Here is a 16,740-nt window from a genome sequence, read left to right on the forward strand (position 1 = left end):
TCTTTTCCAAAATGATAAGGATTGTTTGTGGCAAGACAAACGAATTGGTCCGTGACCCTCCTGGTCAAGATTCAGGCTAACGCCCTGACCAAAACTGCACAATGAAAATGCATGCGCAGCCTAACCTTAAAGGGGCATGAAAATTTACCCCTTTAAATGCCCACCTCTTGGCTCTTGATTCTTAACCCCCACAAACAAACCTTATATATGCTAAGAAATGTTTTATTGTGCTTTGTTATGTCATCCTGTTATGATAATGTTTTGAAATTAGCTTATGACATGTTTGAGTTTTGAGTTGTTAGCTAACGTTTGTTAGGGATTTATAGTTCTTGTTAGTCATTTGTAGTTATTGCCTGTTATTGTTTATTGATAATGGTAAATGGGTTTAATGCTTAGATAAAGATTGTTAACCTCCTTTGTATAGTTGGCAGAATCTTTTCTCTGTCTCTATCTATGCCACCCACGGAGCAGCAATGTTGAGCCACGGGGCGGTGTGAAGGACGTTATTGGGACATCGCTATCTGTCTCACCATTGCTGGCTGACCGCAAAACAACACAGAGACGGAGATACCCGAATCACCCAGAATAGGAGATGTCCGGGGAATACCCTGCTTAAAACACCCCACTTCCAGACATGTATGTTGGGTTGTTTGCCGATGTCTAAATTGTAATAGAGATTGGTCCTGTGTTTCATTTAAGAGACAACCTTACTGTATGAAATGTCACAATGATTCGATACGTACCAGGGGACCAGAGGATCAAGTGGAAATTCGTAAATTATTTTGTGGATGGGAACTGTCAGTACCTGAACTTTGGGAAGTACATGAAACAGACTGGTACAGAGTTTTAAGAAGTGTACTATAAGATTCGCCTGGAAACGGACACAACAACCAAACAGGTGGAAATATATTTAAGAGATAACTAACTCTTTAGACCTTGGAAATTATTGACAGGATAACAGCAAAATTCCCCTCAAGACTACCTGCTGCTGCCGAGAAGATACTGATATCCCGTTGCTCTCTGCAAAAGAGTAGACGAGGAAGGCAGAGAGGTACTGAACAGTGGGGAAATGAAAGCTAGTATCCTATTAATGGTATTGATTACCATGACTTTAAAAAAAAACAAAAAAAAATGAGCATTACCCTTCAATTGGACCTTAGGTTGATGGGAAGATTCAATAGAAGTTCGGTACAACGTGACAGCCGGATCCCCAAAATTCCAAGTTAAATTGGAAGATTTAGTCTTTTATGAACTAGACCCACCCGGTCGATGAGAAAGAACAATAAAACCTTTTTATCTCTGCCCCAGTTCGAATCCAGGGAAAAGCTATTGCAATTTCCCTAATCACTATTACTGTGCATACTGGGGATGTGAAACCATAGCTTCAAACTGGGACGTAGCCATTAAAAATAGATTCTTAACTATAACATGGGGACCCGGAGGATGCAATCCGCCAGCTCCTAGCTGGGATAGACACGTAGAGGACCCCCATCTTGGCAACTGTAAGCTTGTTATGTACTAGAAATCCTGCAGCCTAATGACCACGGATGGCTATTAGGACGAACCTGGGGAATAAGATATTGGGAACCTGGAGCTGCTAGAGGGGTCTCTTCTATCTAGTTCCCCCAGTCTCTCCCCAAAAGGCAAGTAGTCCTGCTCCTGGCAAAGTTTGATGGCCCTCCACTGAACTCGCTCACGGATGAAAGACCACTCTCTCTTGCACTGGGGCCTCAAAATTATACCCAGGGAGCTGGACACAACCCAGGGACTGCCAGGTAGCAGTGTACAATCCCCTCCCTCAGTCCCCTGGCTGTGCTGCTCTTCATACAGCCCAGGACACCGTTAACCTTCTCAGCCGGCAGGGCACCCTGCTGGCTCATTCTCAGCTCACTTTCTGCCAAGACCCTCTGGCTATTCCCAGCAAAGCAGCTCTCCAGCCAGGCAGCTCCAGCACGTGCTGTAGCAAACGGTTGTTCCTCCTACTCTCCTTCCATGAAGGTACGCTTACCAGACTTCTTCTGTCACTTCACCAATGTTCACTCAGGTCACAAACAGAAAAATGCAGGCAGCTTCCTACCATGCAATTTGATACGCGCCATCACTCCCATCATGTAACATGGACACCACAATTTTGCTTAGAAGATAAGACTTAGATGTGGATGCAGGAGAGCTGTGACACCTCCCCTGTGCACAGCACAGGCTGAATGACCAGCTTTTCTGGTCAACTGTATCTGCCTGAAAACTGGATATTTACTGCAGGTCGATACTTGAGCGTATTCAGGCGAGGGAACAGCTGGGGAAATGGTAGGTGAAGAACTAATTGCTTAGTGAAAAGGCTGCTTATTCCGTCTGACGTGCGGAATTAAACTCTGTAACTCGGGGTAAGTTATAAAGCGGGGTGTTTATTGCGGTGCCGGGTGCAAGGGGGGTCGCTCCTCCTAACTTGCACACGTAGTTTTACTCACGATACTTATTTACACAGTGAAGTTGGTTAGTTCTGCCCAAAGCCTACACCTACGAGATAATTATGGGTTAGTTGCCTTCTCGCTGCAGTTTAAAGGTAGAGTTCATTTTAAATTTCCTCCCCATGCTCCCCGGGCGGGGGGGTTCACTCTCTTCGGGGGGCCATTTGAGTAGGAGGTCAGGATCTCCCCCACCACAGTGATTGTACCCCGGTGTCCTTGAGCCTTACCCCTTCAGCAGCCCGTTTTCTTCCAGCAGCTCGCAGGCCCCTGCCAGAGGCTCCGTATTCACAGGCCGGTGGGGCTCAGCTCCCCCTGCCCTGGCTGCCCCCCGAGGCGCTGAGCGGGCGAGCCCCAGCCCCTCTCTGCAGGCAGGGAGGCTCCTGCCCGCCTGCCGGTGGATGCTGGCCCCGGGGCGGCTCCTGCCTGCAGCCCGGCTTTCGGGGGGCACCGCGCTGTCTGGGGTCGGGGGGGCACAGCCCTGAGCGCTACAGCTTGCCTACCGGCAGGCAGAGCCGCTCGGCGTTAAGGCCAGCGTAGTTTTGGCGTGTGTTTGGTCGTGATTTGGCTTCCGGAGAATAATGCTTTTGAGGTATGATGGCATGAAATCATGATTGAAACAGAGTAGGCATCTGCAGGAGAAATACCAGCTTGGGTGTAAGTCGGTGAACTGTATTGCCTCTCCCCAGCATTACCGTTGTTCGTTGTTGGAGGGAAATCGGTCGTGCCAGAGGTATTGTTAGAGTTTACCTGTCCAATGAAATGCCAGAGACTGGCCAATTAGAAAATGTGATTTATTAAAGCAAGCGACAAGTAAGCAAAACAGCGCTGGGCGGCCGGGGAGTCTCCTGCTCCACCAACAGCGCGCAAATTCAAGCAAGCTGAGCAAATTCAAGCAAGCTCTTTCACTCGCTCTTTGTTGCGGATGTCTTCAGTGAGCTGAAGGCTCTCCCTGTCATGGGCACTGTTGTTATGCTCCAAGGACACCGTGATTGTGGTGTTGATTGGTTCCGGCCCAAGCTCAACTATAAAGTGCCGACTCGAGGGAGGAAACTAGCTGTTAACTTGTCCTGCGATGGAGACATCAACAGAAGTGCCTCGGCTCCTCAGCATGTGACCTCTACTTGGGAGGACTATGTCTGGTTTCAAGCACCAGCGGCGCTCAAAGGCTTTCACGAATGACCCACACTCTGTAGAACTTTAATGGAATATCGAATAACCTTTGGTGCCGCTTTAAGCGATAACTTTATCAAATACAACTGTGTATTCTTGTCTGTCTGGATCCTTTATTCAGGGCGTCTACTACCTTCCTGTAGTTGAACCGTGTCCATCTGTTTTCATCTCCTGAATGGCTGTTGAAAGCAATTACCCTTTAAGGCACAGCTGCACAAAGATACAGTGATTCTTTGGGGACCTGAGTTATGGTACAGGAGACTAATTGGCGCGTTGGGAGTAAAACTTTCCTGCTGTGTACTTGCTGAACTGGCAAATACTGGATAAACCTTTTCCCTCCCGAGTTTTAATGCGGCCATTACTAAATTAGCTGATTGCTTGGGACTCTCTCTGGGTAATGTACATGACTAATTAATACACTTGGCCTTTACTAAAAAGGCTATAGCCATTCTTACCCGTAAAAGGAGACCTTTGTAGTCTGATCAGGCTTGAGTGAGTACTCGAGTGTTTGCCTATCTATTTGATAAAATTAGACTTCTCTATAACTCAATTTCAGTTACTTAATAACCCAAACAAAGAGTGGGACTTCTGAGTAATTGGGAGGTCTTGTACTGGTGACAAAAAGAGATTGATTGGCCCTGTGGAAGTGGGGAAGCACGTCTTCCTATTTTTTTACTAACCTTTAGCCCAACAGCCTTGACGGTCAGTTAGATATACAGTTAGAACTAAAAGCAAGCGGTTTCTGCTCTAACCCTCTTCAGAGGAAGTAGGACTGCGGCGAATGAAGAGACGGGACGCAGCTTGATGCAAGCAAATGTCAACTTATTGTACAGAAGCATGAGGTTTTATACACTTTCAGAAGCTGCGCGTTTGAAACAGATTGGTTCTTGAAGCTAAGCCTTGCATACTAGGCAATCCCCGATTGGTGGTTAGCTGCCATCAATTAACAGCAAGGTGTTACCTTTCCTTGGCGCCATCCATCTCCCACTCCCCTGTGCTCTGCAAACATGCCTCATCATGTTAATTGTTGTCTAGACAAGCTCGAGCACATTCCCCTCAGCAAACGGATTGCCACGCATGGTCCTAGTTTCCAGCCCGCTCCTGCATCTCCCCCTTCCTGTTGCACAAAAAGAACCTTTGAAACCGAACGAGTAAAAACAAGGTATAAGTAATAGAACAAATAAAAAACCAACTGAGACATATTATCAGTGTCAAAATAACCCGCTGTCTCTGTTCCGTACAATTTGACAATTGCCCCTTTTTGTTTTTGAACAGCTAGGACCAGGTTTGCCATGTTCTGCAGGGCCCTTGCAAACATGACAGCAACCAAGGTAATAGCAAACAAACAATACTGCCAGTTGAGTGAATGGATGCCAAAAAAGGCTGACATCTTCTCAGATTTTGATACCATGTTGCTGCAATGGGGCGCCTAAAATCCCCGCAGCACATACCATCCAAATCCTCACAGCCATGTCCTTGAACCAACAACAAAAAGCAGTGGCAATTTTGACTCACATGCTTAACTGCCTACCAAACAAGGTGATTTAACTCTTTAATGCTTTCCCTGCTGTTACTCCGGATAAGAGAAGAACCGCTGCGACACGTTCCCATCATAGCCTCCTACTACATTAGCATCTACAGAAAGACAATGATCGACATTCAAAGTGTAAACAGTATCATCTTCTTTTGGATTAACATTATACATAGGTGGAAGGGCACACCAAACAAGAACTGGTTCAGTCAAAAAGTTCGAAACATAGTGTGCCTTCTCTGAACATACCTCTGGGGTCATTCCCTTCGTTCCCTCTTTTTTTATGCAAAGAGAAACACTTCCACCAAAACAGAGAAGCCCCTATTTACATCTCTGAGCCCGGACACAAACCGCAGCTGTATGCGCCACCAGGCTCAGGGCAGGAATCATTCATGCCGTTGCACAGCTATGTATCTCTACAAGCATGCAGACACCTATTAAACACTAGATAACCATGTTTATCTTTCCTATTCTCCTTCACAATACCTAGCTGTTTCTCCCATTAGTTTCCAGCCCGCTCCTGCATAGGACTCCTGCCCCAATATGCTAGCTTGTTCTCACTTAAGACAACAACAATAAAAGTTAGTTTCTTGCTTGCTTTTACTTCTAAGTCTTAGACTCTTCAATGTTTATGAAATGTGAAGAGGCGGTGAGGCGAGTGTGATCAAGTTCAGCACTATCTTTACTTGTCAAACTCCTGTTCAAAGTCAGAAGGTATTACTTGGGAGCAGAACTTGAGCCCTTTCTTCTGGCCTGGTGTCTAGTGCAGAATGGGAGAAGGAGGGAGGGTGAGAAACACTTGAGAGCTTTGAACAGTGTGTCAAAACTAGGTGTCTGCTGGACTTAACCTTCAGTCAGCTACTTAGAAGTGTCTGTAATGTAGTGAGCTTAACAGCTCCAAACAGCCCTATCCCATTTGAAGAGAAACTCGAGCCTACTGGTAGCAAGGTTGCTTGCAGCTTCTTGCTAGCAAAAATTGCACGATGGTGTGATAAGAATCGTTTGAAATGAGGGTAAAGGTTGAAGTAACCTGCTACGCTTGGTGCATATTTTAACTTTACCATTTGGAATGGAATGATAAAGAACGAAGAGGAAATTAAGTTGGTATTTTTGAGCTTGGAGCACACTAGGAATGCTGTCTCTGCCTTGTTATCCATTAAACATCTGTTTACATAGTGTAGTAGCTGCTAAAGCTAGCCGTAGGGGGAAAACCTGTTAGAATGAAGAAAGCTGCCTTGTGTGCAGCTGCCCACTTGAATATGTAATTCCTGGTCTCTTGAATGAAACATAACTTGAACGTAGGAGTGTTTGTGCTCAGGAGATCAAAACCCTTTACACTTCCACCAAAGCTGCTTGTGATGCATATTTCAGACGCTAGCACTCGAGTGTTTAAAGAAGCTTTTAAACAGAAGCCTTCGTTCTAAGGATCAAGGGGCTGGTTTCTTTCTACTCTCTTCCCCAGATGAGTGCAGTGTTACTGCAGTAAACCGTTCATGTATTCTGTTACACTTGAACTATGAGTGCAGCAATGATACGGTGCCGGGAGTGAAAGAAGACAAGTTGCTTATTTTGGGGTTTTTTCTTTTATTCTTTAGAAAAGCTTTAGAGCTTCATTAACAATTTTAGTACTGTAATGATTATCAAAATGAAATGTTGTTTTCTCTATGTGATTACATTGGATTTATTTGATCCCTCAAAGTAAAGGTTCTGCTGGTGGCAGAACAACTTGCTTCTGTTCTATATATGTATCTAAAGTGCATGTTCACAGCTGTTCCACCTTTCTGACAAAGTGCATGATGTCTTGTGCCAGAAGCTTTGGTTCCTCAAAGGCAGCAAAATGCCCTCCACGTGGCATGTAAGAGTAAGTGATGATGTTCTTGAAGACCTCCTTTGCCCAGACCCTTGGTGTATGTACTAGCTCCTGAGGAAAAAGCTGCAGTCCCTGTGGGAACATACACTGCAAACCTAGAGGACATTAACTAAGTGCCTTTTTGAAAAAAGTCCTGGGGAAATTCTATAAAAACCTCCTGACTCTAGTAATTGCCACAGTCAGCTGGCAGAGCTTCACCGCAGCGACACATTTTGTGGTTTGTACTCTGCTGAAAAGCTTTGCTTGTATTTGAGTCTCCTTGAGTATGAGAATATTATACCCAAAAACGTAAAGTAGAGCCAACTTCGCACACGGTTCAATCTTGAAACGTTTCCTATTTTTAAACTTACCTTGTTTTACAGTTTTGCGATAAATGGCAAGACGCATCACCTATTTGTGACAGTCAGAAATGAGCCTGCTCAAGTTTACTTTAGAATTTATAGTACCAGCGTAACGAATGAGTTGAGGAAAGGTAAGCTGGCTCGGTCTACAAAGGAAAAGACTCTTCTATTTGTTTGTGTGATCAATCACATGGAATTCCGTTCTGCAGCATTTTCTGGTCAGCCTCTCTTATAGTCATCTTAAAGTCAGTGGCTGTTAGAAGGTGCTTGGTTTGTTAGAAGGTACTGCTCTCCAGATTGCTTCCCCAAGTTTGTGCTTAACACTTGCAGTCGTTAGTTTTATCCACCACTAAGCCGTATGCTTCCTAATTCAGTTTAAACGTCTCTCTTGGAAATGCTCCTGATTTTCTGTTTTGTTTTAACTGAACTGAGCCAGAGATCACATTTGTTTGGTGACTAAGTATATAGACCTGTAGTTTGAACACAAGACTGAATATAGTTTGATATGTCCGCTGCATTGTCTTGGCTACAAGCTACTTTGTGTGAATTACAGGTTCAAAAGAAAAATGACTCAACTATTTTTATCAAAAGAAAATAAGAACTTAGATTATTTTTTTTAACAACTTAAGTTTGCTGTTTTAAAGTAATCTAAATGTTTATACAGGCAAACGTGGTTCAATCTCATTTGCAAATCTTTCTTACACCTACCACTTCATTACCTGGCATCACCTGTTAGACCAGGGTCCTTGGAGATGTTCTCCTTGTAGAATCGCATTGAGGACACAATGGAGGATGTCACGCAATAAATCATCACATTGGCCAAAAGCTCATCAAGAGTGTATTTGCTATTGATAGAAAAAGATGAAGACGTTTCATTGGAAGCTGTTTCTCAATACGCTATATTGGGCTCATGCCCTGAAGAACAGTTGTTCTTGTTCTCCACTTGTTTTCAAGCAGCAAATTAATTGGCACCCATGTGCCCAGAGCAAAACTGCCCGGTGCTGAAGCAGTAGTTTGCAGGCAGTCTGCTGTGAGTTTACACTACTACTTGTCATGTGTAACCTTTCATGCTCAAAATTCAGCTTTGGCCAGTCTTTTACCTATCTCCTCATTAGTTACCATTGCTCATTCTTTTAATGAGTCCTCTCATGGAAGAGCACCTGTTTTCTTACCTTTCCAAGCCTCCATCATCTTTATGCAGAAATGATTTATCTCTCCAGGTAGAGAATTTTTCCAATATATATGCAGCAAGCCCCCCAGGGGAGTCATTCAGTCCACAACCTAATTCAAGAGAAGAAGAGAACCATTGCAGTTGCCTGGCATTGCAAATACTTCAGTGGGAGTTAAACTGGACTTACATCAATTCTTCAGAGTTTTCTATGAGAATTCAGTAAAGAGTGCGTTTTACTAGCCCTGGTAGTACTTTATTCTTGAAAAGTTCACCCCAATGGAATTTTGGCTATAACTGACAGCACTATAAAGTTGAGCAATTCCTATACAAAAGAAAATAGGAGTTAAGAAAATCCTCTGGGCTTCTTGGTAATGTGTGGCAGAAAGAGCAAATTCAGATGTAAAGGGATTACACTCTGAAAAGAAATTTCAGATAAACTGTTTGGGAGCGCTGTCCTGCTTAGGATGGCTAACTGGGACCCTGAGTGCTGTTCACTTTCTATGTAATTTAAACAACAGTGGAGTGTTGTGTATCTGCTATCTGCTCCTGCCTTTGGGGAATGCTAACAAACATTATAAACACAGCATATTATATCTGTGTTTTAACCTGTAAAACGGGTGGGGATTACTTCAGCAGTGGTAGAGCTTGCCTTGGGAAAATTCCTGTACCACACTCTAGGCTGTAGTTTTACAGTATCCTTAGAATTGCCTACTCTCAAGTGTATTTTAGTGTGACTTTAGCACTGAATGACTGCGTAGAAGATGATGCACAATGTGATTTCAATTTAATAGTGGACATAGTTAATGCAAAGTAAGTTTGTGCATTGGCACAACAGTTTCCCTGTGCTGTCAGGCCTAAAGTGATTTGCTACACATCAAAGTCATGTAAATGCTTTGACCAGCAAAGGTAGGGCAGGCTAAAATGTGCCAGCTAACATATGACCCATCTGGAGGTGAGCATTTTCTGAGCTGAAAGCTGTCTCCGAATCACTGTATTCAACTTTCATGGACTGGATGCTCAGAAATACCAGTCTTGTTTGCAGCTTACTAATGATTCAACCTGTACACATCTTAGGTACCACAGCTTCTGGTGAGTGAAAATACTGTAGCTTTGCTTTAAACCTGCCTAATGAGAACTAAACTGATAATATAGATATTTTTTGAGACTAAGCAGGGAATATGTATTTTTTCCCCCTATTTATTTTCTGCCTTTCACAGTGTGCTACAAAATCCCTGCTCTTCTTTTTTTCCAGGTTAAAGAGTCCTAGACTACGTACAGTGCTTGTAGGGAAGCTGCTTGGTCACTTTAGGGTTCTTTTTCTCCCCTTCTTGTATTCTTTTGATTATAAAATATATTAATGAAACAGGGGTGGAACAGATTCTAAATATCATGGATTTAGTGTTTTGTCTTACTCTCTTTTTGCTTTCTTTAAGAGTTTGTAAGATTCTCTTAAAGTCTGAGCTGGCTGACGTTTCAAAGCACTGTCCTTGACTCTTGGATTCTCTCACATAGCAGCAACCAAACTAGAGCCCATTGTGATTTTCTTCCTCTGCTTAAATTGCTTTGGTCTTTGTTGACATCAGTTTTTATTGGCCAGTTTAATCAACCAGTCACTTAACTGCAGAGAGTTACCAAACCATTTATCTTTAGATTAAACCAAACCCTGGATAGGTGTCAGATTTTCACTTAACCATTAACTTTTATCTGTAGAGAAATTAAGATCATATTGAAAGGTACGGGTGCCAGCACAGATTTTTGTGATACTCTCTCTCCCCTGGAACTTGCTTACTTATTTATATTCATGAATTCTCATGTTAACTAGTTATTAACCCATGAACTTTATCTTTTTCTTAAGGCAGTTTAATGTCTTTAAGAACACTGGGGGAAGGAACCTCAACAAAAATTTTTTTGGAAATTAAATATGTTCCATTACTAGATCCACAGCTTCTTGATCCTGCCAGAGCTCTGATATTTGAAGCGTGATTTCCCTGTGATATTATCACCTGTAAATGAATTCTCCTTTTAAAAACATTTCTGATAGTTTTCTGATCAGACACTAGACATACTGGTCTTTGTTTTTCTGGGGGCTGTCTTCATTGTTTGGCTTTTGAAAAGAAAACCCCAAAAACCCCAACCTGGTATCTGGTTTGTCTCCTTTTATTTCTCTGATATTGCAATCAGTTCAAGCAACAGACTAGGCATTAGCTGACGTTTCACTTTGAGTTTCCTCTTTTCCAGTTAAATGCCAGGATGGGGTGCTATTCCTTCTATGGTCTCCGTACCTGACGCCAGTCTGAGACAACTCTGCTGTCTTTCCTGATGAGGGTTTATTTCAATAAAGGAATACCCCATAATCTTTGATAATATTATACAAATAAATCATGTAACTTTTCTGAGATGGCCATACCTTTCTTCAGACTCCTTATCTACTGGTCCCACTACATCATGCTTCTGGCTTCAGGCATTATGGCTGTGTCTACCTTTCTGCAAGTTTCACATTGCACTTGCTTATGGTATTTTTCTTGTTTTCATCCACATTTATTTCTAGAAGCTTCAATGTCAGGGTCCTGTGCTTTACTTTAAGAGGCTTTTTGCAAAGGGTTTCTTTGCCATAGAGAAGTGGTATGCCATTTAACAGACCTTGAAAAGTGATATTTGTAGTCTCCGTCTTTCTTTAAGCGGTTCCTTTTCACTTCCTTTTACACAGCTCTTGTCCCCATGTCTTGCATTCAGTCACCAGAATTCATTGCTTCTCAGACATGGTTGGCTTTTGTTCAACTATGTGTTTATACGCCTTAAGCAGTCAGTATACAAAGTTCATAGAGATATAGAGAAGGTTCATTACCTGCAGTGTCTGGTTTGGTGGCTTGGATGTGTAAGTATCCAGACTCTCGCAATAGTTCATGTATATTCTTCTGGATGAAAGGATACATACGTCGAACATCTTCCCTAGTAAAGCCTATGAGCCATGGTATATAAGCCCCAAGCATCACGGAAATCATCCTTCTCAAACCTTCTCTGCCAGCGAAGATAAGATTCACAGATCTGAAATCAAGTTAATGAATAGAAGGTTAAATCAAGCCATTTTCTGTTTCCAAATTTTCTAGAAAATAAGTCTGACGGGAGCTGTAATAGAAGCATTTCACTAAGCCAAATACATAAGCCCTTCACATTTATCGTGATTTCCAAAAAAAATTTGGGAGAGTTAAAAATGGTACAGCTGGTGCCATCTCCATCCAGGAAAGTCCTATACTTCGTGGTACTGATCAGCTGCTGAAAGGCTGAGCTCCTTCCTTTTCTCCCTGCCAATTTTAAATTTATCTCCTTCCTGATTTAGAATGATGATCCTTGAGGTCTCAAATCAAAATGCAGCAGAGCTTACTTCCATGCCTAGTGAAAGAGAAGCCAAACAGCACTCCATTTTTCTCTGTACAACTCTTCCCTAGATAAGGGAGGCCAACAGCATCCTGGCTTGTGTCAGAAATTGCGTGGCCAGCAGGACAAGGGCAGTGATGCTGTACCCAGCACTGGTGTGGCTGCACCTCGAATACTGTGTTCGGTTTTGGGCCTCTCACTACAAGAAAGATGTGTCCAAAGAAGAGCAACGGAGCTGGTGAAGGGTCTAGAGAACAAGTCCTATGAGAAACAGCTGAGGCAACTGGGCTTGTTTAGTCTGGAGGAAAGGGGGCTTGGGGGAGACCTTCTTGCTCTCTAAAACTACAGGAAAGGAGGTTGTAACAAGGTGGGTGTTGGTCACTTTTTCCCAGGTAACAAGTGAGAGGATGAGAGGAAATGGCCTCAAGTCGTGCCAGGGGAGGTTCAGATGGGATATTAGGAAAAATTTCTTCACTAAAAGGGTTGCCAAGCATTGGAACAGGCTGCCCAGGGAAGTGGTAGAGGTATTTAAAAGGTGTGTAGATGTGGCACTTAGGGACCTGGTTTAGCAGTGGACTTGGCAGTGTTAGGTTTATGGTTGGACTCAATGATCTTCAAGGTCTTTTCCAACCTAAATGCTTCTATGATTCTATGAAATTTAGAAAGCGTGAGAAGGCAAATACCACTGTCAATGCAAAGCACGTGAATATGACTGAATGCACAGGGGTGGGGATACCCCTGGAGAAAACAAAGCAGAAGGCGATGAGAGGCAGGGCAAACAGAAGGCAGGACCCGGACCGTGGAGCCAGAAGGTAGGGTAAGAACTGGAGAAACCTTCTCTGCACTGATTCCCTTTGCTACTCACTGTGGCAGCATCTGGGCCATGTTTGTGGTAATAAGAGATCCCCAGTCTTCTCCCTGTAGGTAGTATTCTTTGGAGCCCAATCTATTCATCAGCTTATGAAATTTCCGAGCAGTTGCTTTGCTGTCAAAGCCTGTAGGTAAAGAGAAACAGAGGAAACCTGTTTGTCTTGGTGTATCATCCCCTGGCCAAAGATCATGGTCTGACAGAGGCACATGAGTATGCTGCTGTGTAAAGGCACAGTGTGCTATGCTGCTCTGCCTTGCTCCTTGGCAATACAGTGAACACAAGATGGAAATTCAGTGGAAAGTGGATAAAGTGGATAAAGTGGAAAGCAGACCTGGTTTCCAGCTACCATTACCTTCCAGATCTCCACAGCCAGCCCCAGAGCCTCAGCCACATGGGTGTTAGTGCAGAGCCAAGCATCTGCATTCACAAACTGCATTCCCTGGTGAGGGCCAGGGATGACTGAGGCTCCAAGAACCTGGCAATTCCAACAGCGCCTTTTCATCGCTCACCTTTCTGGTGTGGTGCCTCAGAGAAGCCATATCCTGGGATGGATGGGCAGATGACCTCAAACACCATGTCACCCTCATTCAGGCCATGCTCAGCTGGCTCTGTGAGTAGAGCGATGGTCTTGTAGAACTCGTAGAAGGAGCCAGGCCAGCCGTGGACCATCAGCAGAGGTTGAGCAGCTCAACTGTGAGGGACATAGGAGGGCTTCACGTGGATAAAATGGATATCAATCCCTGCCACACATCCAGACAGATAAATTAAAGCCTTAGTTCCATCACAGTTTCTGTTCCAAACTCTGAAGAAGGAGGGTGGCAAAACTGTGATTAGCATTCACAGCAGAAGGTACACAATCAACCCATGGCAAGAAGATGCCTAGCTGAAAGGACATGCCTGGTATTTTACCTGTGTCTCATCTTTTACTTACAGACAGAGGTATTGATCCCAGTCCCAGTTACTGGGGTCACAGGAGACTGAGCATCCACCTCCTGAGAAATTGGTCTTACAGTATATAAGTACAGCTGCACTTCAATGAATAGCATAATGCAGCTAAGACACGTGCAAAAACATGACTAAATTACAAAATGTGTGGGTGATAAAAAGAGAAACATGGAAAAAGTAAGCGCAGGATATAAGTTTAACCTGCAGATCACTTATCTAAAGTCTGGCTAACCTCACCTGGCTAAACTGGGTGGTGGTGGTGGATATTCCAACCTCAGGGCCTGGGTAAATTTTACAGTTTTCAAAGGTGGCTTCAAGGCAATAGCAGAAGAAAACCTCGTTGTTATTTAGTGCAGGTTCAGAGCCAGATGAAGCCCATCTTCAAGCAGATCTAATCTTATCACCACTGTGCAATGATCTTAATCTATAGAGGGTTACTAATAACATAGCCTCCACTACTGATCCTTCATTAAGCTGTTATGCACACTGTTGTCTTAATAGAGTAACCTCTTAAAGCCCCCCATTCTCTCTGTGCATTTCAGAGTGAGACCTGCTCAAGCCACAGAGACCCCCTCACCTTCAATGGTGGTTCGGAAATGGGGATATTTGTTCAGGATTTCCACTTGCTTGCGCCGGTCAAACGGGTTCCTCCAGTAGGCCACCACCTTCTGCAGGTAGCTGGAGGTGAAGCCGTAGCGGAAGGCAGCCCCTTCCAGCTGCGGTGTGTAGCGGGCCTGCTCCAGGCGGCGATGCAGGTCCTGCGGACAGGAGCTCTTGCAAGGCTGGCCAGATGCCTGCATGTGCCCTATGCTAAGGCAGGCATGAACAGGCTCTCCTGGCTCCACCGGCTTCTGTGTCTCTCTCTGGGACACCACAAGCCCTCCTGAAGCAGTGCCATACTCTGTATAACTTCCTGAATCATTTATATGGAGAATATATTTCTCTACAGGTTAGCAGTTCCCCTAGGGCACCCAGGAGTAGTGGGTTCTACGCTTGCCTTACTGCTAACTCGCTTTAGGGTTTTGGGCACTAGGAACTTGCCAGCACTGCCAGCTGAGAGAAGAATAAGCAGCTCAGCCTGTGCTACCGACTGCTAGTTGGCCAGATAATTAGTGACAGGCTTGTAGGGACAGAAGGAAGGACCCCATCCTTCTTCACCCTTCCAACCCTGTCCTCTGCGGAAGCCCCTCAGTCCTGCCCTACTGGTGCCTTTGCTATCCCGGTGCCCTCCCACCCCATTCCACCACTGCAGACCTGCTGTCAAATTCTGCTGCTCAAAGCATGGCCTTTCTGCAGGAGCAGCCCCAGGTTGCATTGAGAGTCTGTGGTCTCAGAAAGCGTAAAGACATTGCAGTGAATCTGAGCTCAAATCCCATTCATAAAGGGCAGTGAGCCAGAGCATCATCTAACGGACCTGCGCTGGCTATTGCCCCCAAGGCATCACCTCAAAGCAGTAAGGTGGGTGATGAACTGGCTCCACCTCGCAGCTTTCTGCCCCTCCTTACCTCCCAGGCACGGGCACCTCAATTTCTTTGTCAGATGTTTCAGTCTTGAAGGGACAGATACTTTCATCTTCTTTCCCTTTTAGAGGTCTTTCATCTGAGCCCCACCATCCATTGCCCATTTCAATAGTCTTGATCTTGTGTCTAGACCTCAGCCAGTAAACCAGCATCCCTCCAACGCCCAGAGCGGCCACAGGGACCAGGACTGCATTCCTCTGAGAACATTCGAATGACCTGGGGAGGCATAAAATTGTTTGCGCCCAACAGAAGTGTCAAGGGTAAAGGGACTATGCTGAGGCTTGTAGTCACATTGGTTGGACGTGAGTAACAAACCCCATGCAGTCAGCAGGGGCTGGGTGTTTCTGTTATTTTTGAAGATCGCAGGCAGGATTTGTGGCAGGGTTACATCTACCAGTGTTTCTTAGGGACCTTAAGCCTTTGCTGATCAGGACTTGTTAATCACAAGGCTTCTCTGTCCCTCTCCTTATGTACCAGGTGTGCCCTGGGAGACAAGGATCAGTAGGATCTGGATCTATCTGTTTTAAGGCAGGTACTGAAGTGAATGGGATAGTAGCACCTGGACAGCTTCAGGAATAAAAACTGCACAGAGTGGGCTGAGGAGCAGAGACAAGAGTTTTCAGCTGCTGGAGACAGCTGGATGTGCTAGACATGCCCCTTGACTGTGCTACATACATAGCTCCCCTACAGATTCAGTCATCTTTTAGGGCAACGCTAGCCCTCCACCATAGCTGTCCATAGGTAAAGGTCTCAACTTGTCTGTCTGGTGCCTCTTTTTCTTACCTAGACAGCAAAGTTTCAGACTTTCTTGAGGTGTGGGAGCTAAGGCGCCAGAGCTGGATTTAACAGACAGACAGCAATGTTTTAAAACCGTTCAAACCCTTCAGCAATCAGTCCTAAATGTAGTGTCCCTTCCCATCCCCCTGACCTGTGCCTCAAGCTCTCCAGCTTCCCTTGGGGATTAGCAGAGCTGTCTGGGGCTATTGCAGGGGGCTCAAAGAAGACTGTGAATGAAGATTTTTTGTCATACAGGGTATGGAAGGGACTATGCTGTGCCCCAGCCCAGGTGCTAATAAAAAGTGAACTCCTCAGCACAGAGCAGCTATTTCACTTACCTGATCCAGGACAAGGTGCCATCCCTAGAAAATGGGGGTGGGGGTGGGGTGGGAAAGATTCTTGGTCTGATAGTGTTGTCTGAATGGTACCATCCCTTGGGGATGGTGTAAGGAACATCCCCTGCCAGCACCATTTACCGTGCAGCCATGGGATCACAAGCTGTTCAGCTGGCTGGCAACAGAGACAGTGTTTCTGGGCTGTGTTTTAGCTAGATAGTTTGTCACCATAATATTCCCGCCTTCAGCACAATTTAGATAAAAGGCACTGAACAACTGGGTAGGTGTCCTTGCGGTGTTTCATCCTACAGAGGGCTGTGTTACTTCAGCCAAGTAAATAGTTTATTTTGGCAGCTGTGTAGCGATAGG

General features: G+C 44.7%; 1 protein-coding gene across 1 annotated transcript; it reads right to left on the reverse strand.

Annotated features, from left to right (window-relative positions):
* Nucleotides 1-12,604: 12,604 nt before the first annotated feature.
* Nucleotides 12,605-16,313, reverse strand: LOC308057532 (epoxide hydrolase 1-like). Its single transcript, XM_080411618.1, is given in 5 exon segments — nt 12,605-12,918; nt 13,304-13,481; nt 13,485-13,534; nt 14,317-14,497; nt 15,262-16,313. Coding segments are annotated over 5 exon segments (693 nt in total). The 5' UTR covers nt 15,412-16,313; the 3' UTR covers nt 12,605-12,784.
* Nucleotides 16,314-16,740: the final 427 nt, after the last annotated feature.

Source organism: Falco punctatus (genome assembly GCF_963210335.1).
Source record: "Falco punctatus genome assembly, contig: scaffold_22, whole genome shotgun sequence".
In the NCBI taxonomy this organism is placed as follows: Eukaryota; Metazoa; Chordata; class Aves; order Falconiformes; family Falconidae; genus Falco; species Falco punctatus.